This window comes from Lithobates pipiens, unplaced genomic scaffold (genome assembly GCF_037356315.1).
Source record: "Lithobates pipiens isolate NorthernLeopardFrog02 unplaced genomic scaffold, aLitPip1_a1.2 Scaffold_25, whole genome shotgun sequence".
NCBI lineage: Eukaryota > Metazoa > Chordata > Amphibia > Anura > Ranidae > Lithobates > Lithobates pipiens.
The window spans coordinates 221,825,251-221,850,677 of NW_027507787.1; the positions used below are offsets into that span (position 1 = coordinate 221,825,251).

At 43.7% G+C, this 25,427-nt stretch overlaps 1 protein-coding gene across 1 annotated transcript in view; it reads right to left on the reverse strand.

Moving 5' to 3' along the window:
• Window positions 1-25,074, reverse strand: part of GPR26 (G protein-coupled receptor 26) — a 43,680-nt gene extending 18,606 nt beyond the window's left edge. The window contains exon 1 of the mRNA XM_077455574.1: window positions 24,177-25,074. Within this exon, the coding sequence (XP_077311700.1) occupies window positions 24,177-24,844 (668 nt within the window). The 5' untranslated portion in view covers window positions 24,845-25,074. The remainder of the gene's footprint in view (window positions 1-24,176) is intronic.
• Window positions 25,075-25,427: the final 353 nt, after the last annotated feature.

Genomic DNA, 25,427 nt, shown 5'->3' on the forward strand with positions numbered 1-25,427 from the left:
ACTCTGCAGTGTAGATGAGCATCATGGGAAATGTAGTTCCAAAACATCTGGGAGGCCAAGGTTCTCCATCACTGGTATATGTAAAGTACTGTGTAAATTGATAGCATTATACAAGTACCTGTAGTACTGACATATACTATACATTCACATTAGTCTCTGTCCTCAAGGAGCTTACAATCTAAGGTCCCTAACTCATATTCATACATACACATACTAAGGCCGATTTACACTAGACATGGGCTCCGTCAATAAATTTGTTTCGTTCTGTTCCGTTACGGTTCGTATTAAAATTAATTCGTACTTCATATTTCGTGTCCAAAATTCAATTTCAATTCGGACGAAATACGAATTGCCGTTAGGTTCGTTAACTTGTACAAACGTTCGTTATGATGAATTTAAAGGCAAAAATATACCTCAATATGACAGTCGATTGCTGATGGAAGTTTGTTTTTTCCGAAATACGAAATTCCGTTAAAGAATTTCCTATCCGAAATACGAATTTTCGTTAGATGAGGGGCTCCCACCATCCCTGTGCTGTGCTGACTTCCTCCTGGGGATTCGTAAACGAAAGTTCGTATTTCGTACAAAATTTGGACGCATGTCAAGTCGTATTTCGGATCCTCCAGAATGTACGAATTTAGGGAAATTCGTACGAAACGAATTGCACATGTCTAATTTACACAGGAGCCAAATAACCTACCAGCATGTCTTTGGAGTCTGGGAGGAAACACAAGCAAGCACAGGGAGAACGTGCAAACTCCAAGTAGGCAGTGCCATGGTTGAGATTTTTGGTCAGGGGACACACTGGGCGCCTTTGCTGCCATTGTGCTATGTGCTAGATGTCCATTAAGGAGGACTGGCCTGCCTCCTGGCCCACCTGTACCTTATCTATCTATTAGAATGCATGTGTTTCCACTGTGGAGACGCTCAGAAACTTAGTAGTGTTAGGACTGCAAGCGATACAGGGTGCTGTGAAGTGGCTTTGCAGCTTACACATGCGTTTGCAAATGTGTACTAACTAAACCCCTGTTTTTAACGCAGACTGTTGGACAGGTTAATTGGGTTGGTAAGCAGACTGGTTGATGAGTAGAGCTGGGAATTTCCTCTGGTTTTGTCTTTCATGGTTGGGATTTGAACCAACAACCCTAGTGCTGCCAGGCAGAAGTGCTAACCACTTAGTCACTGCTAATGGAGAGTATCTACAATCCTGGAACAGCTTTTGATTATCTGTCCTAACCAGATAAAAAATTCAAACAGAACGGGACCCTAGACAAGGTAAACACTGGCTCTCCATTTCGTCAAATGGCATCTCAATAGGCACAGTGAAGTTGCCCCATTTGCTTGTTTGTACTGGGATTGCCCCATCAGACACCAGGTCTTTACCAGTGCACCCCCCCCCCGTGAAGTAATAGGTAGGTGCAAAGCTTTGATCAACTGCACTGTTCCATAGGTTATGACAGGGCCATTAAGGTTGTAGCTGTACCTTGGGACATCCAATGGACTCCAGGCTCCTACATAGGTCGCTTTGTGGATGAGCCAATTCTTGACCTAACGCATCTATCAGAGCTCACACCAAATTGGCATTTTTTCATCTTGGTGCATCTCTGTTTTAGAACAATAAAAGATTTCCAAGGTGGAGATGTGTCACCCCAGAGATAACCAAACTACTTTTCAAGTGGCAGTAGCCTTAGAACTGCTTGGCAAGGCTGGTATTTCAGTTGCCCGGTGGAGTAATCCTACACCAGCCAGATCTGCAAAAAGCTTTGCAATTTCTGATTAAAACTGGAAAATATGAAATCTGCCATTGCTGACCTGTCATTTTGGAAATGCTTGTTGCCTGGATGTCATTTTGGTCTAACGGCTCCAATACTTTCTGGACTGGAACAAGCATGGCCGAGACCACCAGGAAGCTAGCATTCTTAGATGGATGTCAGAAGTGATTTCTCCTCTAGTTCTGTCAGTACAAGTCTCCTTTAATGATGAACTTGGAGTGCTATTTGTTGAAAATTGCACAAAACACCGAATATTCTTGGTCTGCCTTCTGCGGAGTGCAGAGACCTCCACCACAATGCATTGGTGATCAGATAACTTCTATGCACAGATATACCATAAAAAGACCGAAGAAGATGCAACTAAAGGATGATGTTACAGTGCTAACTTGATGATATAATCTTCCACCAGTCTGTCCTGATGATGTATTAGGGCTATAAGGTCTCAGGAAATAAATGTACTCTTTCCATTAACAACGAGACCCCGGCTGCCATTTGCCTCAGTTCAGGAAATAAAGGCGATGACCAGAAAACCGAGCATTGTGGTTTATGACCAGCAGCACATTAAAATTAACCATAGCTCCCAACTGTCCCTGATTTGGAGGGACTGTTCCTGATTTGGAACAATGTCCCTCTATCCCTCTTTCCTCCTCATTTGTCCCTCTTTTCGGTCAGATTTATATAGTTAAAAAAAGGGGGATAATATCTGCACTTGGTAAAAACAGCATGCAGCAGCTGTAACACTATAACCCAGATATAAGGTATAAAGTAAATATGTAAAAAGTGCAGAGCTAAAGTATATATAAAGAAAGTTCTTATACAACTTACAGAAAAGTGCATAAAGTGCAGATTATGATCACATAATGTGAGCAGTGTTACCGTAAATCACATATATTACTCAAATACTACAGATTGTAAGAGAACTGTTAGCCCTTGTACACACGGTCGGACATTCCGACAACCAAATCCAGCGAATTTTGTCCAACGGATCTTGTCCGAAACTGTTGCATACACACAGTCGGACAAAGTTGTCAGAAAATCCGATCGTTCAGAACGTGATGACGTTATTTCGTTACGACGGGACTACGTTCAGGCTAGTAGCCAATAGCTTTGGTGTAGGAATTAGATCTGATCATGCGTGGCACTTTGTCCGATCGGAATTCTCTACACATGATTGGACAAGGTCCGATCGGAGCATGTTGTCGGAAAGTTTTATAGCCAAGCTGGAAAACTTGGTCCGTCGGATATTCCGACGGAAACAGTCTGAGGCCGCGTAGACACGGGCGGACTGTTCGCCCAACTTTGTCCGCTGAACAGTGTTTCAGCGGACAGTCCGCTCGTGTGTGGGCTTCAGCGGACAGTTTCAGCGGACAGTCTGACGAACAAAGTTTTTCGGAATTTCCGTAAGACAGTCCGCTGAAACTTGGTTTCAGCGGACAGTCCGCTCGTGTGTAGGCTTGTTCGACAAACTAAATTTCGCGCATGCTCAGAAAGGATTTACACGGCGAAGGTTGCATTGCAGTGTATTGGACGTCGTATTTCTCGTCCCGTCGTACGTGCCGTTCACGTCATCGCGCACGCTTTCAGCGGACTGTTCGTTCATCGTGTGTGGTCAAGTCCGTTCATGCAAATTTTGAGCGGACTGTTTGTCGGATTGTTTGACGAACAAAGTTGGGCGAACAGTCCGCCCGTGTGTACGCGGCCTGATGGAGCCCACACACGGTCGGATTATCTGACAACGCGGTCCGATCGGACATTTTCAGTCGGAATGTCCGACCGTGTGTACAAGGGTTTGGAACGCGTCCAGCGCGCACATGTGCGCATGTGCGTGCTCACGGGCAACAGTAATTCTATGTGCATCAATGCACATGCGCATCACATGCGTGTATGTGCAGGAGCGCTCCCCTAGCCGTAATTGGTGCCAGACGGTCTATTTAAAGGATGCTCTGACTTCTGAAAGGTCCTGATATCCTGAACCCTGTTAAACCTGGCTTGATTCCCGTTGCTGAACTTGGCTTCCCTCGACTCTGCTTTGGACTCTGATTATTGGTTCCTGATCCCGGTTTCCCTTCTGACGTTGCTTCTGCTTATACCTTGGTACCTCGCTGCCCGCCTGTTGCTGAACCTGGCTACCCTTGTGACCTTGCACCTGTCTCCTGCTTTTTTTATCACATTATTGTAGTAGTTTGTATTTTTATATGGTTCTTTGGTCTTGTATATTTTTTTTGCAGGATTTATGCAAGGATCTTTATCGGTAGTATTTGAGTAATATATGGGATTTACGTTAACACTGCTCACATTATATGATCATAATCTGCACTTTTCTGTAAGTTTTATATAACAACTTTCTCCATATATACTTTAGCGCTGCACTTTTTACATATTTAGATTTATAGAGTTGTATGTAAAATGCATTTTTTTTCTTTCGAAATGTGCTTCACAAACCTTTCTTCCAATTTTTAAATTGCTGCGTTTATAAATGGCAAAAGCCAGTAAAAAGGAATAGTAGTGGTAAAAAAAAAAGCACTTGTGGCTTTAGCCAATCAGTTTTCTTTGTATAATTCTCCTTTAAGTGGGCGTGGTAGGGGGGTGTGTTCTATGCCTACATTATTTTGCTAACAAGTGTCCCTCGTTCCCATCTCAAAACGTTGGGAGGTATGAAGTAGTCTATTCACAAGCCTTCAGTAAAGATCATATCTAAAAGTCATTTGCAAATCTTTTCAGTAAATTTATAATAAATTTAAATTGGGCCCATCCTCTCTCTTCTTCCAAGCTTCCATATTAGTCAGTGAGGCCAATTATCACATTAAATTACCAATAAGGAGGTTGGGTCGGTGGGAGGGTCAGGGCTAAGCTTGACTATTGGTTATGCCTTTTCCCATCATGCAAAGTTTGATTTGCCCAGGTTTGTGACTGATGTGTTTTAATGAAGGCCTTTGTCATCATTGGCAGAAATTTGGCAGAAGCACAAAGATGGCCGAAACTTCTTCTGTTCAAGTGGTTGTAAACCCTATTCATGAAATTTGAACTAAGCAGTGTTTACTTGTCTCTCTCCAAAGCTCTAAGTGCCGTTTCTCTCTGGTGATTCGTTCCTCTGTTATTAGCAGACAAGTTCTTCAACACATGAGATAACATGAGCTAAAAAATTGTGTCGGAGAGGGAGATAAGCACTGAATGGGTCTATTCAGAATACAGCTCCTGCATGTTTCTTCTTTCCTCTGTTGAAGGGGGGTGTCCCTGTCCTTTTTCTTTAATCAGCTCTCACACAGTGTAAATTCAGTCTCCCCACCCACCCCTATGTACTGCTGAAAGACGAAGAAAGATGTTTAACTTGATCTGCACTTTTCAAAGGGTGTAGAAAGGGGAAGACTACAGATATACATGTATAACTTATGTAGGGAGATTTGTTTCATCTCTGTGTATCATCTGAGACTGTTCACTTCACTGGGTATAGGAGAGGGCTTACATCCACTTTAAGGCACTACAAGTCCAAGCTTGTCTTGTCAACAAAACCTTAAAGAGCTTATTTAACGGCTTGCTGACCAGCCACTGTCATTTTACTGCCGCCGTAGCTATACGCTGGCTCGCGTGATCGGGATAGCAGACATGCGCTCCCGCCGCCGGAGGTATACGCCCGCTGCACAGCAAGGGTGCCGATGCTCATGGCCAATGGTCGCGATGAGCCATGAGCGATCGCAGACACGAGAGGCAGAACAGGGACATGTGTGTGTAAACACACAAATCCCTGTTCTGTGAGGCATGGCAGATCGTGGGTTCCTATTAGCTAGGAACCACGATCTGTCATTTCCTCGAGGTCAGTCCCCTCCCCCTACAGTTGGAAACACACACAGGGAACACAGTTAACCCCTTGATTGCACCCCTAGTGTTAACTCCTTCCCTGCCAGTGACATTTTTACAGTAATCAGTGCACTTTTATAGCACTGATTGCTGTATAAATGCCAATGGTCCCAAAAATGTGTCAATAGTGTCTGAAGTGTCCGCCATAATGTTGCAGTCCCGATAAAAATCGCAGATGGCTGCCATTACTAGTAACATAATAAAAATAAATAATAAAAATGCTATAAATCTATCCCCTATTTTGTCGACACTATAACTTTTGCGCAAACCAATGAATATATGCTTATTGTGATTTTTTTTAACCAAAAATATGTAGCAGAATACATATCGGCCTAAACTGAGAAAAAATATGCTTTTTTAAAAAAATTGGATATTTATTATAGTAAAAAGTACAAAATATTGTGCTTTTTCAAAATTGTCGTTATCTTTTTGTTTACAGCGCAAAAAAAACGCAGAGGTGATCAAATACCACCAAAAGAAAGCTCTATTTGTGGGAAAAAAAGGGCGTCAATTTTGTTTGGGTACAGCTTCGCATGACCGTGCAATTGTCAGTTAAAGCCGGCGCAGTGCCGAATCGCAAAAAATGGCCTGGCCATTCAGCAGCCAAATCTTCTGGGGCTGAAGTGGTTAATAAGCCTATATTTAGTCTTCTTGCATTTCAGCAAAGATTGAAACCTCACATTGCTAAGTGGGTAACATACATTATACGGTGTTAGGTATCCACGCTCCAGCATAGCTCCCAACTGTTCCTGATTTCAAAGGGACTGTCTGTCCCTGATTTGGAGCAATGTCCCTCTGTCCCTCTTTCCTTCTCATTTGTCCCTCATTTTGGTCTGATCTATATAGTTGTATATAAAATGCACTTTTTACTCTTTCAAAACATGTTTCTCAGCGCTAATCCTTTCATCCAATTTCTTAATTGTTGCATTTGTAAATTTTATTCAAAAGCCAATATAAAGGAATAGTAGTGGCAAAAAAAGCCCTTCCTTCTCTGAGCTGGCTGCTCAGCTGTCTGCTAATTGGCAGCTCCTATCTCTCCACAGTTACTCAGCTGTTGATGATATCCTGCTTGTCAGTTCTGCCTACTTAAGCTGTCCAGCCCAGAGGATCTCTGCCTTCGCCTTGGCCAACAGCACAGAGACGCTCTTCTGCATTTCTGTTAAAAGATTTGTTTGGCTGACATCCCTTCTGGCTCCAGATCCTGCTTGCTGTTTTACTACGCTCATCTCTGGCTCCCTGATGTTTGGCTTGTCTGACTATCCGTTCCGGTTTATGAACTCTGGCTATGTTTTGACTACGTTTATTCTATTTACTTTTATTATTAAACAAGTGTTATTTAACTGTACTTCTGTCTCAGCCTGATTTCATGGTTTCTGGATCTAACAAATCTTATTTTGTATAATTCTCCTTTAAGAGGGCGTGACAGGGGGTGTGTCCTATAGCTTCATACTTTTGCTAATAGGTGTCCCTCATTCCCATCTCAAAAAGTTGGAAGGTATGCTCCTGTACAATGTGAATCCAATCTAAACTAAAAGTAGCCAGCACAATTAGTTTGATAAGCAAATAAAGCAAATAAAAGTCCACATGCAGCACTAAAATCAGAACTAATGAAGAGTCTTTCAGTGGAAAGGGAGAGATGAAATCCCTGCACCAGCTTCAGTGCCTAATGAAAGCACAACACAGTGTCAATCCAACCTCCTTACCAGACAGAGGATAAAATCAGGCATATAATCGGAAACTAGACATCTCCATCTCCGCTCTCTTTTAATAGATGATTAAGACCCCCTTTCACACTAGGTCAGTTTTCAGGTGCTTTAGCGCTGGAAATAACCTCTGCTAAACTCCTGAAAACCTCCTCCCATTCATTCCAGTGTGACTTCTCACATTGGGGCACACGTTCGGAAAAGTCCTGCAAGTAGCATCTTCGGGGTAGGTTGAGAGCGCTGTATTTAGTGCTCCCAAAACACCCATTGGAATGAATGGGCAGTGCTTTCAAAGCACCTGAAAATGTTTAAAGTGTTGCAAAAAGGGAGTTTTTAACCCTTTTTTGGGGGTTAAAACCACCTGCTATTGGCTGAAAATCGCCACAAAAGCTCTGCTTAAACAGCGCCGCTAAGACGAGCGGCGCTTTAGAGCTAACGGCCGTCGCTTTCAGTGTGAAAGCAGTCTTATTGCTGTAGAATCACGCAGGAAGGGCTTGCATCAACCTCCACTCTTGGTAACCAAATCAGCTAGGACTTCCAGCAAGATGTTGAAATAATTTATTAAAGTGACATTAGAGGTTCGGGTTTAAAAAAAAAAAATAATTAACATATCATACTTACCTCCACTGTGCAGCTCGTTTTGCACAGAGTGGCCCCGAACATCCTCTTCTGGGTTCACTCGGCGGCTCTCGCGGCTTCTCCCCTCATCTGATAACCCCCTGGGAAAAGCACTCTCCTGGGGGGGGTTACCTTGTGGGCGCACTCCCGAGTCCAGCATTCGTTGTCCATAGACGCAGAATGCAGGACTTGGCCCTGCCCCCCGGCGGTTGCATCATTGGGTTTGACTGACAGCAGCAGGAACCAATGGCTGTGCTGCTATCAATTTATCCAATCAATAGCCGAGAACCCCCGGCAGAGAGAGAGCACGTCCCCGTGGCACAAGTTTGAGGGTTCAGGTAAGTAAAACAGAGAGGCTGGGAGGCCGGTCACTTACAGGTGTTTTTTCACCTTAATGCATAGGATGCATTAAGGTGAAAAAACACAAACCTTTACAACCCCTTTAAGGTTGTACTTACATCAAAGGAAGTAAAAACAAGCATGTGAGTAAAAAGGTAATGAACTGCCACGAATCTCAAAGTGCTTGTGTCTCCGGGGCCTGCCTAATGCATTTCATCCAATAGGACATCGTCAGAGGCATGGCCTTGCAACACAAGCACGCCTATCCGGGATTTACATAAATAGGTGTGCTTGTGTTGTAAGACCACACCTCTAACGATGTCCTATTGGATGAAATGCGTTGGAAAGGCCCTGGAGACACAAGCACACTGACAGCCAGGGCAGTTCATTGCCTTTTTACTTATATGCTCGTTTTTACTTCCTTTGATGTAAGTACAACCTTAATAAATTATTTCATCATCTTGTGCGGGCTTCACCAGTGGTGGCTGGTGGGTTCTTCTTTTGGGGGGGGGCGGCAAAAAAACAACACCCCCCCCCCCGGTGACATGGCACTGAAACTGCACCCCCCAGCCCGCAGGCAGTCCATCACTTACCCGCTCATGTGGTGGGGTTCAGGTGTCCTCTCCTGCTCTCCTGGAGTGCGGCGGCTCTGGTGTCCGCTCCTTCAGCTTCCAGCTTCCTCCGTCATGTCTGCTCTTCCGCCAAAGTGCTAGGCATCCAATAGGATCGCCTGGCACTTTGGCCAATTAGGAAACAGGTCTCACAGACCTGCCTCCTGATTGGCGGGGGAGGAACTTTAGTGTGAAAATGACGAAAATTCATTCGCTATGGTCACACAACTGGGTGGCCTCGGAGCGCAATGCTCTGCCCTCCGAGGCCATTCATTTAGATACAGGATTCATTGTTTTGGATAATTCGGAACTTCAGATAAATTTGTATTTATCAGCCAAACTTAAAAGGAATGGAAAGAAAAAGGATTCCCCTGGGTGGACTTTATAGGCAACACACAATTTAAATAGAGTAGTATCAAAGTAATATAGTAAAACAGTTATTTATTGAAATTTAGACATAATAAAAAAATCAAACATTGATTTACTGAACGCAGTCAGTTAATATCACCATATCGAACATTGGTATGATAAATCCTCCTTACACCCAATGCGTTTCGGGAAATTCCTTCTTCAGGGGTGCAAAGAGAAAAGGAGAGGTTCATCTAAAGCACAAAATATATAATCAGTAACCTTTCAGATGAAAATATTTCTCTAGATAAGGTATACATTATATTTTAAACAATTTACTTACACATTGATAATAGGTGATATATGTCTCAATGTTGCAATATGATTGGGGAATCCTTTTTCTTTCCATTGTGAAATTTGGATGTGACACACAACAAGCGCTATACTTGCCATTTGCCTCTCTTTTCCAAACTTAAAAGGAAATTCCAATACCTTTAATTTAATAGTTAGTTATTATATAATTATATTAATTAGTTATTCTTTCGAATTTTCTTTATTTTAGTATTTTCGAATTTTCGAATTTAGGAATTTTCGAATTTACAAATTTTTGAATTTTTCAAATTTAGGAATTGCGATCATAATTAATGACCCGAAAAACGAAAAACAAACATTTTTTGGCGGTGTACATGTCTATTACTTTTACGCTGCTTCTCTCAGTTTTGGATAGAGAGGGGAAAAGTTCATATTTCTGTCTGTGGCTCCAACTGGGGGTCCCTCAGGCAGGGCCAGATTAAGAACATCATGTGCTTGGTGCTTAGGATTTTGGTGGACCTTTTACTGGGCACCCTTCTCTTTTCCAAGAGACTGTGCTGGCATGCGCCCAAACTCAAAAGGGCACAGCCACACAGGCATAACACTAGGGAAGCCTGGCATTTGATTTGCCAAGTTTCTGTAAGGGCCCTGCATCGGCATGCACTTTGAGCTGAAAGAGTGCAGCTGCGCAGGCCTAACACTATGGAAGCCCCAGACTTCTGTAGGAGCCCTGCATTGACATGCCCCAGGCTTCTGTTAGGACTGCTCATGCAGTGCCCATTATCATTCCCATCACCCTGCCCAGGCGGTGCATGTGGAATGCAGGGCCCATCAAGGGAGATTTCTTCCCGTGGGCCCATTGCTTTCCATGGGCAGTCTGTCCTTTTTGGGTGGCTGGGCCTATATTAAGATAGGGGCCTGGAGCTGCAGCTCCAATAGCCCCTATGTTAATCCAGCCCTGCCCTCAGGTCCCGACTCGGGGAATGCCCATAGAAGAAATAGGGAGTACAGGTGTCACCAGGGTAGGAAAGTACCTGCAGCAAGAACAAAATAGTTATAACACGTCCCCTCACTATGAAGTATGTACCTTGTGTCTCCACTAGTGATATATTCCATCACTTTCTGTCCTGACAGGAGGAGAAAGAAAATCTACCCTATAGGGACACAGAGAGCAAAAAAATCCCAGACTGGGGCTCTAACCCTTCCCTGTTCTATTCAAAATATAGTAGGAGGCTTTTTCTGGACTTTGGCTTTCGGCAAGCATTTGTAATGACATTCCCTGATGTACAATATTTCCAATATGGAACAGCAAGGAAGCAAAGGCATGTCAAAAATAAAGAAAAATGGACAGAAAACGTTCACTTACCCAAAATACATCATAGTTTTCCTTTAAAAAAATGAAGAAAAAATTAAATCAACACAAAAACAGTGTTTTTTTGTTGTTGTTGTTTTCTCACACAGGAATAAGTATTACTGTGGATTGACGTCTGCTGATACAATTGGTGCACGTCCTCATGATCTAATATAATAACCAAGCCAGTGCCAGACAATATGACCCGGCATCACCCCCCCTCTCTCCCCACCATCCTCTCTATCATTAACTGAAGATAAGAAGAAAAGGCCGCACATCCAGAGGTTCCAATTGCCTTAATTAAATTACCGTAATGACACCAGGGACACCAGCAACCAGTCACGTAGACGCGTTTCACACATATAGTTGTGCTTTAAAAGTTTGCATACCCTGGCCGAAAAAAAATGTCTTTTATTTAAGGATAGTGATCACATGAAGACATTTATTATCACATATAGTTTTTTTGGATCCTTTATAACTCATAATGATAACAGAAATCACCCAAATGGCCCTGATCAAAAGTCTACATACCCTGGAATGTTTGGCCTTGGTACAGACACAGAAAGTGGCACGCACAGGTTAAAATGGCTATTAAAGGTTAATTGCCCACACATGTGGCTTTTAAAATCACAATTAGTGTCTGTGTATAAATAGTCAACGAGTTTGTTAGCTCTCACTTGGATGCACTAAGCAGGCTAGACACTGAGCCTTGAGGAGGTAGAAAAGAACAGTCAAAAGACCTGCGTAACAAGGTAATGAAACTTTACAAAGATGGAGAAGGATATTAAAAGATATCCAAAGCCTCAAATATGCCAGTCAGTACTGTTCAATCACTTATTAGTATGCTGTGCTGAGTATATGGTCCTGGTCTTCCCGACCAGCCCCCGGGAAGGCAAATGCCTGGGGTGTGGTTCCACCCGACTTTGATGCCTCGGGCAGGCTAGCCCAAGGCAAGGGAACTAAGGAAGGATTCCGAGGTGGATGGGTGCCGTCTCGGGTCCGGGAGAGACCCAGTGTACTTCAAGCATTCCAGGGGAGGACTCTTTAGAAGAACACCACACGTGAGGTTGGTTTTCTTAACAAGAGCCTGGAAGGGCTGAAGTAACCGAGAAAATCCATTGTTGGTGATATCGCCAAGTGGGCTGAAAGATCCAAGTATCCTACAAGTGTTCTACCGCTTAGATTTCCCTACGTGTTCTGCAACAATGTCGGTGATAAAGACTTTGTTCCTGAGTAAACACCTGGTTGGCTGCTAGGCCTTGTAAGAGAGGGACTGTCCAATCTGGGTGTTCATCCAGCTGTGAATGGCTATTCTCTGGATGCAGTCAAAGTAAGCAAGTTCCTTAACGTTTATAGACTTTGACATTGAGAATACCTGAACTTTCCTTTCCAACCCTCTGATCCCAAGTTAAAAGACTGTTCAATGATTGAGGTTTGCAAATAAAAAATCCATTCAACTGGATCTATTGTCGGTCTCAAGTTACTGGGCCATCTACCACGGGACATCCCCTAGACGTGTCACAAGGAGAACGAAAGGTAACGGTAAGCCCAAAAATAAACGGCAGCTCCTTCGGGGGTTAGTGCTACACTATTTATACACAGACACTAATTGTGATTTAAAAAGCCACAAATGTGGGAAATGAACCTTTAATTGCCATTTTAACCTGTGTGTGCCACGTTCTGTGTCTGCACCAAGGCCAAACATTCCAGGGTATATAAACTTTTTATCAGGGCCATTTGTGTGATTTCTGTTATTATGATTTAAAACTGATCCAAAAAAACTATGTGATAATAAATGGCTTTAGGTGATTGCTATCCTTAAATAAAAGACAGTTTTTTGGCATGATCAGTGATTTTTTTCAATATAAATGCCAAGATTTAATCATTTTTGCCAGGATATGCAAACTTTTGAGCACAACTCTACATCTTGTGCTTTATCATTACTCCTACTTCTCTATCATTAAAACTTCTGTACAGAGCCAACCTGCGCCAGAATCGGAATACTGTACCACATTAAAAACAGGAAAGTCAGTGCTACTACCCATACACCACATAGATAGCAGAGCTCCCAGGTGCTCGATCCAAAGCCGCTGGCTGAGTAGAGTAATGTACAAAAAATGATCCGCACTCCGGTTGTTGCTCTTAAAATTTCTTCACTTTATTGAATAGCCACAGTGAACAAACGCTGATTAAGTCAGCTGACGCATTTCAGCCTATAAGGCCTTAGTCATAACTACACTTAGCTATGACTAAGGCCTTATAGGCTGAAATGCGTCAACTGACTTAATCAGCGTTTGCTCACTGTGGCTATTCAATAAAATGAAGAAATGTTATTTATTTATGTATTTTACATGCCCCTGACCCCTGTACACTACATACTTCTGACCTCTGCACATTACATACAGTACTTCTACCCCCCCACTCTGTGTATAGGCCCTCACCCCTGACCTCTGCATTGTACATCACATACACTGGGCCCCTCCCCTCTGTACTTTGAATACACCTGACACCCTGCATTCTGTGCATTAGCCACACCTGTTCCCCTGTACTTGTATGTTACATGCTCCTGACACATATACTTTATACTTTATATACACCTGTTCCCTGTACATTACACACTACTGACCCCTTCCCTGCACTCAGTACACACCTGATTCCTAAGCAATGTACATTACATACCCTTGACCCCTGCACTGTGTACATTACATATACCCAACCCCAGGGCTTTTTTTTCTCAAAGAGTAGGTGCAGGAACTCCCCCCTTCTGAGTCACCCCTTGTCTCCGCCCCTTACCCTCCTCTGAGCACCGTCCCTTGGTCCCACCCCCTACCCACCTCCCAGTACCGCCCCTTTTAGAGAATACAAAACCAAGTATCATTTTGTAGTGCTAAATAATTTGTATGGAATGTTTTAATGAGAATAAGATAAGCAATCAAGCAGATTCCCTGCAGCAACAATAGACCCCACCCTAGCAACAATATATCCCCTGCAGCAACAATAGACCCCCCACACACAGCAACAATGGACCACCTACAACAAAATACAACACCCAGCAACAAAAGATCCACCCCACCAACATTATACCCCCTCCCCCAGCAGCAACACCAGATCTCCAAGCAGCCAGCATCAATAGATCTCTCCCTCAACAGTAGATCCCTACCAGCAACATAAAACCCCCCAGCAATAATAGAACCTCACACAAAAACAGATCCCCACCAGTGATAAAAGATCCCCCAGCAGCCAGCATCAATAGACCCTCCAGCACACATGCACACACACGTACACACACACACACATGCATGTACACATACACACACAGGCATGTATACACACATGCATGTATACATACATGCATGTACAAACACACACACACATGCATGTACACACACAAACACAGGCACAAACACACATGCATGTACACACACACACAGGCATGCATACACACATGCATGTATACATATATGCATGTACAAACACACACACACACACACACACATGCATGTACACACACACACACACACATGCACACACACATGCATGTAAACACACACACACAGACATGCATGTACACACACACACATGCATGTACACACACACAGCCCCCCAACTTGTACAACAGGCCTCCTAGTCCCAGCTCTTGTTTCCAAATGTGGCTGAGACACAGATAGGAGCTGCAGTCCAGCATACAGTACATTGAGTACAGGCAGCTCACATGAGGGGTGCACATGCAGATAATGGCCAGAGGTGGCAGCAAAGAGCCCTGATGTGAGCTCAATGACACACAGCAGGAGCCTGCCGACTCATACACATACAGAAGCATTCACGGAGCTCCTGCACCCGCCCCTGCACCCGCCCCTGACTTCTCACATACCAGCCAGACGGCCGGGCCCATCCAGACGCTCGGGCCCCTTACAAGTGTCAGGGTTGTATCCCCCTTCATTTTCTTTTCATGTTATTTTCACCAAACAATGCTAAAAATAACATGCTTCCTGCTTCCTGCTTCTGTCCACAGTTACTTCTCCACTGTCTACGAAGGCAGCCACGTTTGGGCTAGACTTCATACATGCCTACCTGTTCATCGCAATCACATGGTGGATTGATGAGACTAGTAGTTTACAAAAGAGAGATATCATTGTTTATTCTGTATTTTCAGAGGTGACAAGGATCAGCAGGCATTATCTGTTCTTGCTAAAAAATTCCTGATAAGCAGCCACCACATCCAAAGGTAGCCATGCATAGCCCAAATCTCTCTTGTTTAGCTCATACAACTGTAGATGGAGGATTCTCCACTCATAGCTATTGTATTCAGGAAGCCTGAAGACCTGAACAATAACTGCATATAATATATACTGTACAGCACGTTGTCCAATCTTTATAGAAACTGTAGAAGCTAGACATGTGCACTGCCGAAAAATGTGTTCGTTTTAGTTTTATTTTTTATTTTTTTGGGGGGGTTTTCTGGTCATTCGTTTACGATCAAAATTCGTAAATTTGTTAATCTAAAAATCTGGAAATCTGAAAATCTAGAAATTCAAAAATTCGGAAATTTGAAAATCCAAAAATAAGAAAGAAAATCTGAAAATTCGAAAGAATGAAAATCTGAAATAATAACTAACTAATAATAACTAACTATTAAATTATAGATATTGGCATTTCCTTTTAAATTTGTCTTATGCCGCGTACACACGGTCGAACTGTATGACGTACTTAGTCCTTTGAAATACATTTCAACGGACAATCCGCTCGTGTGTGGGCTTCAGCTGACTTTTTCAGCGTGCAGTCCGGAGTACTAAGAATTTCGGTTTGCACAAAAATCTTTCCGTCGTACTTTGGTTTCAGCGGACAATACGGTCGTCAGTATGCTAGTCCGACGGACTAAGAATGGCGCATGCCCAGAAAGGATTTACAGGGCGGAAGCGCTCTGTCTTGTAAAACTAGTGTTCGTATTGAAGCTAGCATATTCGTCATGCTGCTAATTTTGTGTTTTTTTAATATAGCACATTCTTTTCTTCTTCATAATGCAAGAAAAGTGAAGTTGCTTTGCTGCTTATATTCACACAGAGTTATCACAAATGTCTTTATTCATCCTCATCCTATGATTAATATTCCAATTCGAGAATAAATAAAAATAAAAGCGCGAATCGTCTCTAACCAAACTTCCACTAATGCAAAGTCAGCAGAAGGAGCCCAAAGGGTGCTTTGCTGTGTCTTGGACTTCCTATTTCTAGTCCCGTCGTACGTGCTGTACGTCATCGCGCAAGCTTTCGTCGGACTGTTTGTGTATCCGTGTGTGGTCAAGTCCGTTCAGTGGAAAGTACGCCGGATTGTCCGTCGGATTGTATGACGGACTAAGTCCGTCATACAGTTCGATCGTGTGTACGCGGCATTAGTCAACGTAATGAATAGGGAAATAAATCTGAAGTTATGAATTATCCGAAATAATAAATGCATCTAAACAAATGGAATGAAAAGTAGTAGTAATAAATATTATTATTATTTATAATATAAATAATATTATTATTATTTATAATATAAATAATATTATTATTATTGTTTTTTATTATTATTAATTTGTTACGTTCCATTTGTTTAGATACGACATTCGTTATTTCGGATAGTTCGTAACTTCGGATATATTTGTATTCGTTACGTTCACTATCAGCCAAATTTGAAAGGAAATTCCAATACCTATAATTTAATAGTTAGTAAAAGTTACGTTATTATTAGTTAGTTATTATTTCAGGTTTTCAAATTTCTGGATTTTCGTTCTTTTGAATTTTTGTTATTATTTTCAGATTTTCAAATTTTCAGATTTTCAGATTTTCAAATTTTAGAATTTCTGAATTTTTGGATTTTCCCATCTCAAATTTATGAATTTTCAAATTATCAGATTTAAAAATTTTCTAAATTTCCGAATATTCTGAAAATATTCACAAATTTCCGAATTTACAAATATTTGGAAACATTTGTTAAAAAACGGGTTTTCCAAAATATCCGAATTAACACATTTGTCGAAAATTCGTTAAACAACAAATTCCGAATGCAAGGAATTGCACATGTCTAGCAGAAGCCTGAGATCCAGCATGTGACAGCACGCCCCAAACTCCACCCACTGATTTCTGATCAAAACGTTTAAAATTTTCGTATTTTCATATTTTCACATTTCATGGATTTCAACTTGTACAGCTCCAAAATGCTATATGTAATGTGTATCCCAGAGGACTAGAGCTTCAAATAATGTATGAAACGATAATTATTTGTTAATGCCCACTGCCATTTTGGGGGAGTTAGGTTGGTGAATATTAAAGTGTATCTGTGTATCTGCAGTCTTCACTTCTCTACATCAAGCTAATCTGAGAGTTCAGGAAAAAAAAAAAAAGAGGGCGGGAGCTGAAGTCACACTCTGCAGAGCTCAGGGAGGAGAGCTCTGAGAGCTGATTGGAGGGAAGGGACACCCCCCCCCCCCCCTTCACACAGCACACAGGAACAGAGCTAAGGCTGTCATTCTGCTAGAGGTCCCCATTTTTCTCTTGGTGTCAGGAAAAATTGTCAGAAGCGATAGACACTGATAGCAGAGGAGTAAAGCAGCAGGCAGAAATTACACTTTAATTGAGACAAGTACACACTATAGAGAGGGATGTGCTTTGTTCATATTTCATGTCTGAGGTTTACAAACCACTTTAAGGACTTGTAAGCTGTAATATCTTACATTTTTGTTTTTGGGTTTATTATCTCTTTAATGCTCACTGCCATTTTGATGGGGAAATGAGGTAAAAATTAAAGGATAACCAAACCTGAGAATATAAATGCAATATATTGCAGCTTACAGTCCGTAGATGTGGTGACTGGGTTCGTTTTCCTTCTTCTTTTTTTTTATTCTAAGAACATTTTCAGCAAATACAAAAAAATACCTGTTGATCCTGCCAGAAATGCAATGTCCTTGTCACTTCTTGTGAGCTGCCCAGACAAATGTCTTCCTTCCTAGCTGTCTTCTTTAAACTACCATTTACCCTGCCCCCCCCCAACCCCCAACCCCCAATGTAATGGAGATGAAGAGATATGGACATCTTTGTTGTCCATACCAGGAGAGCAGACTAGGGTGACAACCATGTCTCCCTACAGAGGTACAATGGAGGAGTGATGAAGACACTTGGGGACAGGAAGTGTGTTGGAGGCTGACCAGGAGAAAATAAAGCAAATAAAGCTCAAAAAAAGAAAACAAATGCAGTTACTACACCAAGGAATAATAAGCTGCAACATGTTACATTTTTGGTTTGGGGTTTAGACCCACTTTAAAGCTACGACTAGTTGAGTTCAAGGGAACTCTTGCAAATTCCCTTGAGTGCTGCATCTCTTCACTTATATCTACACACTACATCAGCTACACTCAGGTTAGTTGATATGGTCCTCCCCTGTTTTAGAGGGAACAGGAACCTTTCACCTGGTGGAAGCCCACCCAGGAAAAGCACTTTAATATCACTCATTGCCATTTTGATGGGGAGGGTAGGTGAGCATTAAAGCTAAGACTGATTGAATGCTGAGGCTTCACATTCCCATGAAAGCCTGAACTCCTTATCCATACCTACAAACTACATGAGCTACACTCAAGTTAGTTGATACTGTATACCAGTGCGCTCTCTACCCCAAATAACCTACTATGGAACAATCAGATGAATGGTTAACATTAAATGTATTGTTGGCATGACCACCAAGAGCACCATAGTCTGCACTGTGATGATATCAATCCTCCTGCATGGGCGTGAGCTACCTTCAACACCTGCAGGTAAGTGACACACAGGACCAGGAAGGACAGAAGATAGCTGAGCAGGTGGAAGAACACAATTAAAGTCACAAAGGAGTCCTCCTCCTCAGGTTCCTTGTTTTAGGGGGTGTAAGAAATATATATATATGTATATATATATATATATATATATATATATATATATAAAATATACCTGGTTGAAGCCCACCCAATATCACTGCCATTTCGATGGGGAAGGTAGGTGAGCATTAATGCTAAGTTTAATTGAATGCTACTCCTGTAAATTCCCATGTGCCTCATCTCTTCATCCACATCTACACACTACATGACTTACACTCATGTTAGTTGATGTATACCAGTACCCTCTCTACCCCAAATAACCTATTATGCAACAATCGGATGGATATAAGAAGGGCTAACAAGTAAGAATTGGATTGTCCCTTCCATACCATAAATTGACTCTCCCCACCCCTCCCAGCACACCAAAAGGGCATCTATGTGACCTGGATAGAAGGGATCTCCTTCAGATACTACCTGGCGTGCAGGTCCACCAGAGTCTGCAGTGTGATAACATCAATCAATGCAATGAGAGCGAGCTACCTTCAGCACCTGCAGGTAAGTGACACATAGGACCAGTAAGGACAGCAGATGGCTGAACAGATGGAAGGACATAAAGAGAGCCACAAAGGAGTCCTCCTTCTCAGGTTCCTTGTGATAGAGGGTACAGGAACCATACACCTGATGGAAGCCCATCCAGGACACGCACTTTAATATCACTTACTGACATTTCATTGGGAAAGGTAGATGAACGTTAAAGCTAAGACTAATTAAATGCTACTCCTTTAAGTGCCCATGAGCGCCTCATCTCTTTATCCAAATCTACACACAACGTAACCTACACTCATGTTAGTTGACACTGTATACCAGTACCCTCTCTACACCAAATAACCTAATTTGGAACAGACTGATATAAGAATGAATAGCAGGTAAAAACTGAATTGTCTCTTCCATACCATTACTCGACCCAATACACAAACACACCAAGGGCTTCTTTGTAACCAGGAGGGAAGAGATCTCCAGCAGATAATACCTGGGCTGCAGGTCCACCAAGAGCACCAAAGTTTTTGCCCAGAAGGTAGGTGAACATTAAAGCTAACACTAAATGAATGCTCCTCCTGTAAATGCCCATGAGTGTCTCATCTTTTCACCCACTTCTACACACTACATACCATACACTTATATTAGCAGAAGCTGTATACCAGTACCTTCTCTTCCCCTAAAAAATTATTATGGAACCATAGGATGATTATAAGAATGTAAGAAGATAGCAAGTAAAAATTAGAATGTCCCTTCCATATCGTTAATTGACCCAATACACACACACACACCCCAAGGACTTCTGTGTACCCAGGATGAAAGAGATCTCCAGCAGATAATACCTGGGGTGAAGGTCCACCAGGAGCCCCAAATAACATATTATTATTAATAACCTATTAACAGATAAACATAAGAATGGATATCAAGTAAACATTGGATTATCCCTTCCATACCATCAATTAACCCAACACACACACACCCCAATGGCTTCTATGTACCCAGGATGGTAGAGATGTCCAGCAGACAATACCTGGGATGAAGGTCCACCAGGAGCCCCAAATAACATTTTATGGAACAGATAGACATAAGAATGGATATCAAGTAAAAATTGGATTATCCCTTCGATACGATCAATTGACCCAATACACCCCTCCCCCCCAAGGGCTTCTATGTACCCAGGATGGAAAAGATCTCCAGCAGATAATACCTGGCATATAGGTCCACAAAGAGCATCAATGTTTTCAACTGGGAAGGTAGGTGAACATTAAAGCCTCATGCACACGAGACGCAGTTAAACGCGCGTTCAGATGCAGTTGGACAGTTTTTTCAACTGCACCTGAACTCATTCAATGTTATCCTATGTGTCCATGCACACAGTCTCATTTTTTTCCGTTTATATGCAGTTGCGTTTAATCTCGTTTTTCCAGAAGCAAAAAAATGCGTTCAGAAACAAAAATTTCTGCGTTTCAGACGCAAAACGCGGCAAAACGCGGTAAAACGCGGCAAAACGCCGCTACCGCGTTTAGCCGCGTTTGCGTTTATATGCGTTTTTAAAGGTGACCTTTTTTTTTACATTAAAAATCTCAAAAATGATTGCAAATGATGAAAAACCATTAGAAAAATATTTTAAACAATTGCAATTGCAAGTGGACAATCCACAACTTGTGGCAAGTGACGTGGCAAGTGGACAATCCACAACTTGTGGCAAGTGACATGGCAGGTGGCAAGTGATGTGGCAAGTGGACAATCCACAACTTGTGGCAAGTGACGTGGCAGGTGAAGTGGCAAGTGATGTGGAAAGTGGACAATAGACAACTTGTGGCAGGTGACGTGGCAAGTGACCTGGCAGGTGACGCGGCAAGTGACTTGGCAGGTGACGTGGCAAGTGGAAAATCAACAACTTGTGGCAGGTGACTGGCATGTGACGTGGCAAGTGGACAATAGACAACTTGTGGCAGGTGACGTGGCAAGTGACCTGGCAGGTGACGCGGCAAGTGACTTGGCAGGTGACGTGGCAAGTGGAAAATCAACAACTTGTGGCAGGTGACTGGCATGTGACGTGGCAAGTGGACAATCCATAACTTGTGGCAGGTGACGTGGCAAGTGACGTGGCAAGTGGACAATCCACTTGTGGCAGGGGACGTGGCAAGTGACGTGGCAAGTGGACAATCCACTTGTGGAAGGTGATGTGGCAAGTGACGTGGCGAGTGGACAATCCACAACTTGTGTCAGGTGACGTGGCAAGTGGACAATCCACAACTTGTGGCAGGTGATGGGGCAAGTGATGTGGCAAGTGGACAATCCACTTGTGGCAGGGGATGTGGCAAGTGACGTGGCGAGTGGACAATCCACAACTTGTGTCAGGTGACGTGGCAAGTGGACAATCCACAACTTGTGGCAGGTGATGTGGCAAGTGATGTGGCAAGTGGACAATCCACTTGTGGCAGGTGACGTGGAAGGGGACGTGGCAAGGGACGTGGCAAGTGGACAATCCACAACTTGTGGCAGGTGATGTGGCTGGTGACGTGGCAAGTGGACAATCCACATCTTGTGGCAGGTGACGTGGCAGGTGACGTGGAAAGTGGTGTGGCAAGTGGACAATCCACAACTTGTGGCAGGTGATGTGGCTGGTGACGTGGTAAGTGGACAATCCACAACTTGTGGCAGATGGCATGGCAGGTGACGTGGAAAGTGGACAATCCACATCTTGTGGCAAGTGACGTGGCAGGTGATGTGGCAAGTGACGTGGCAAGTGGACAATCCACAACTTGTGGCAGGTGATGTGGCAAGTGATGTGGCAGGTGATGTGACAAGTGGACAATCCACATCTTGTGGCAAGTGACGTGGCAGCTGACGTGGCAAGTGACGTGGCATGTGACGTGGCAAGTGACATGGCAAGTGGACAATCCACATCTCGTGGCAAGTGACGTGGCAGGTGATGTGGCAAGTGGACAATCCACAACTTGTGGCAGGTGACGTGGCAGGTGATGTGGCAAGTGACGTGGCAGCTGACGTGGCAAGTGGACAATCCAAAACTTGTGGCAGGTGACGTGGCAAGTGACGTGGCAGGTGACGTGGCAAGTGATGTGGCAAGTGGACAATCCACAGCTTGTGGCAAGTGACATGGCAAGTGGACAATCCACAACTTGTGGCAGGTGACGTGGCAAGTGACGTGGCAGGTGACGTGGCAAGTGATGTGGCAAGTGGACAATCCACAGCTTGTGGCAAGTGACGTGGCGAGTGGACAATCCACAACTTGTGGCAGGTGACGTGGCAGGTGACGTGGCAAGTGAACAATCCACAACTTGTGGCAGGTGACGTGGCAAGTGACGTGGCAGGTGATGTGGCAAGTGATGCGGCAAGTAGACAATCCACAACTTGTGGCAGGTGATGTGGCTGGTGACGTGGCAAGTGGACAATCCACAGCTTGTGGCAGGTGGCATGGCAGATGACGTGGAAAGTGGACAATCCACATCTCGTGGCAAGTGACGTGGCAGGTGATGTGGCAAGTGACGTGGCAAGTGGACAATCCACAATTTGTGGCAGGTGACGTGGCAGGTGATGTGGCAAGTGGACAATCCCCAACTTGTGGCAAGTGACATGGCAAGTGGACAATCCACAACTTGTGGCAGGTGCCGTGGCAAGTGACACGGCAAATGCAAGTGTACAACTGCTCTCTATGCTGCTGCTGCTCACTCTGATCAAAATAGCAGAAATAGTTAAAAAAAATGCTTTGAGAGCTTGGGGAGGGTCTACATGATGTTATCTTTATAAACGCGTCTAAACGTAAACGCGTCTAAACGCGTCTAAACGCATCTAAACGCGACATGCAAACGCGGCAAAACGCGCATTTCTAAACGCGCGTTTCAGCTTTTTTTTAACAGAGGTTTCATCTGCGTCTCGTGTGCATGAGGCCTTAAGCTAAAACTAAATGAATGCTACTCCTGTAAATGCCCATGAGTGTCTCATCTTTTCACCCACTTCTACACACTACATACCCTACACTTATATTAGTTGAAGCTGTATACCAGTGCCCTCTCTTCCCCTAAAACAAACTATTATGAAACAATAGGATGATTATAAGAATAGATAGCAAATAAAAAATAGAATGTCCCTTCCATACCATCAATTGACCCAATACACACACCCCAAGGACTTCTATGTACCCAGGATGAAAAAGATCTCCAGCAGATAATGCCTGGGGTGCAGGTCCACAGGAGCCCCAAATAACCTATTATGGAACAGATAGACATAACAATGGATATCAAGTAAAAGATGGATTATCCCTTCCATACCATCGATTGACCCAATACACACAAACACACCCCAAAGGCGTCTATGTACCCAGGATGGAAGAGATGTCAAGCAGATAATACCGATAATACCTGGGGTGCAGGTCCACAGGAACCCCAAATAACATTTTATGGAACAGATAGGCATAAGAATGGATATCAAGTAAAAAATTGATTACCCCTTCCAAACCATCAATTGACCCAATACACACACACATACCCCAATGGCTTCTATGTACCCAGGATGAAAGAGATGCCCAGCAGATAATACCTGGGGTTCAAGTCCACCAGGAGCCCCAAACAACTTTTATGGAACAAATAGACATAAGAATGGATATCAAGTTAAAATTGGATTATTTCTTCCATACCATCCATTGACCCAATACACACAAACACACCCCAATGGCTTCTATGTACCCAGGATGGAAGAGATGTCAAGCAGATAATACCTGGGGTGCAGGTCCACCAGGAACCCCAAATAACATTTTATGGAACAGATAGACATAAGAATTGATATCAAGTAAAAGTTTGATTATTCCTTCCATACCATCAATTGACCCAATACCCCCACCCTTTCTATGTACCCAGGATGGAAAAGATCTCCAGCAGATAATACCTGGGGTGCAGGTCCACCAGGAGCACCAGAGTCTGCATTGTGATAACATCAATCCTCCTGCAATGGGAGCGAGCTACCTTCAGCACCTGCAGGTAAGTGACACACAGGACCAGGAAGGACAGAAGATAGCTGAGCAGGTGGAAGGACACAATGAAAGCCACAAAGGAGTCCTCCTCCTTAGGTTCCTTGTGATAGAGGGTGCAGGAACCATACACCTGGTGGAAGCCCACCCAGGACAGGCAGAGGGCCACAGTGGGGAAGGACAGGGAGTGGATCCAGCAGTAGAGGAGGATAAGAGCAGCATCCTGGTACCTCATCTTGGAGTGATAGCTCAGAGGGAAGACCACGGCCACCCACCGGTCAATGCTGAGGGCAGCCATGCTCAGCATAGAGTTGGTGGTCAGGAAAGTTTCCAAGAAGCCCACAGCCCGGCACAGACCTTCCCCTCCAGGTTGGTGTCCCCGGATGCCCCCTGCCAGGCTCAGGGGCATGTTGATGACGGTCAGGAGAAGGTTGCACAGGGTCAGGTTGAGGGTGAAGAGTCCCGGGACCTGGCCGCGGATGTCGGAGCAGCTCAGGAAGCAGATCAGCACCACGCCGTTGGACAGCAGCGCAGCCACCATCATCAGCACCACCAGGGAGCAGCCGGCGATCCCCCAGAGCTCCATTGCCGGAGCTCTCCCCGGCTAAGCATGCTGAGCTCCGCAGCCCATGGCTAGCCTTCTCCTCGGCAGCAGCGATCCCAAATCGCAGCGATTCATTCGCTGACTGCAGGAGGCAGGTGAGCCGCTCTATGGCATCCCCACCAAGAATTAGACATGGAGCCTATTGTGTGCACACAAAAATGGGGAGGGGAGGGAGGGTTCTTCCTCTGAGCACTGAGAATCCCTGTGCCATGGCACCCCCCTCACTAGCTCCTAGGATGGTGGGCAGAGAGGAGGGTATTGGGTGCAGGGTGGGAGTCACAAGCAGGCAGATGGTCCACATGCGGCTGGTGTGATACTCTAAAAGGAAACTTGTGTGAGCAGAAAATATGGGAGATGGCACTGATTTAAGGAAGGGCATTTTTATTTATTTTTTTGGCTGTCATAATCTCTTTCCTTCACCACTTATATAAGAACAGAATTAGGAATCGTGACACTTCACTGGCTGCATGCTTGTTGTGCCCAAGCAGGAAATGAGGGATGAAGTAAGACTAAAAAAAAAAGAGTTAAACCGAAAGGCAAAAATGTAATATATTGCAGTTTGCCA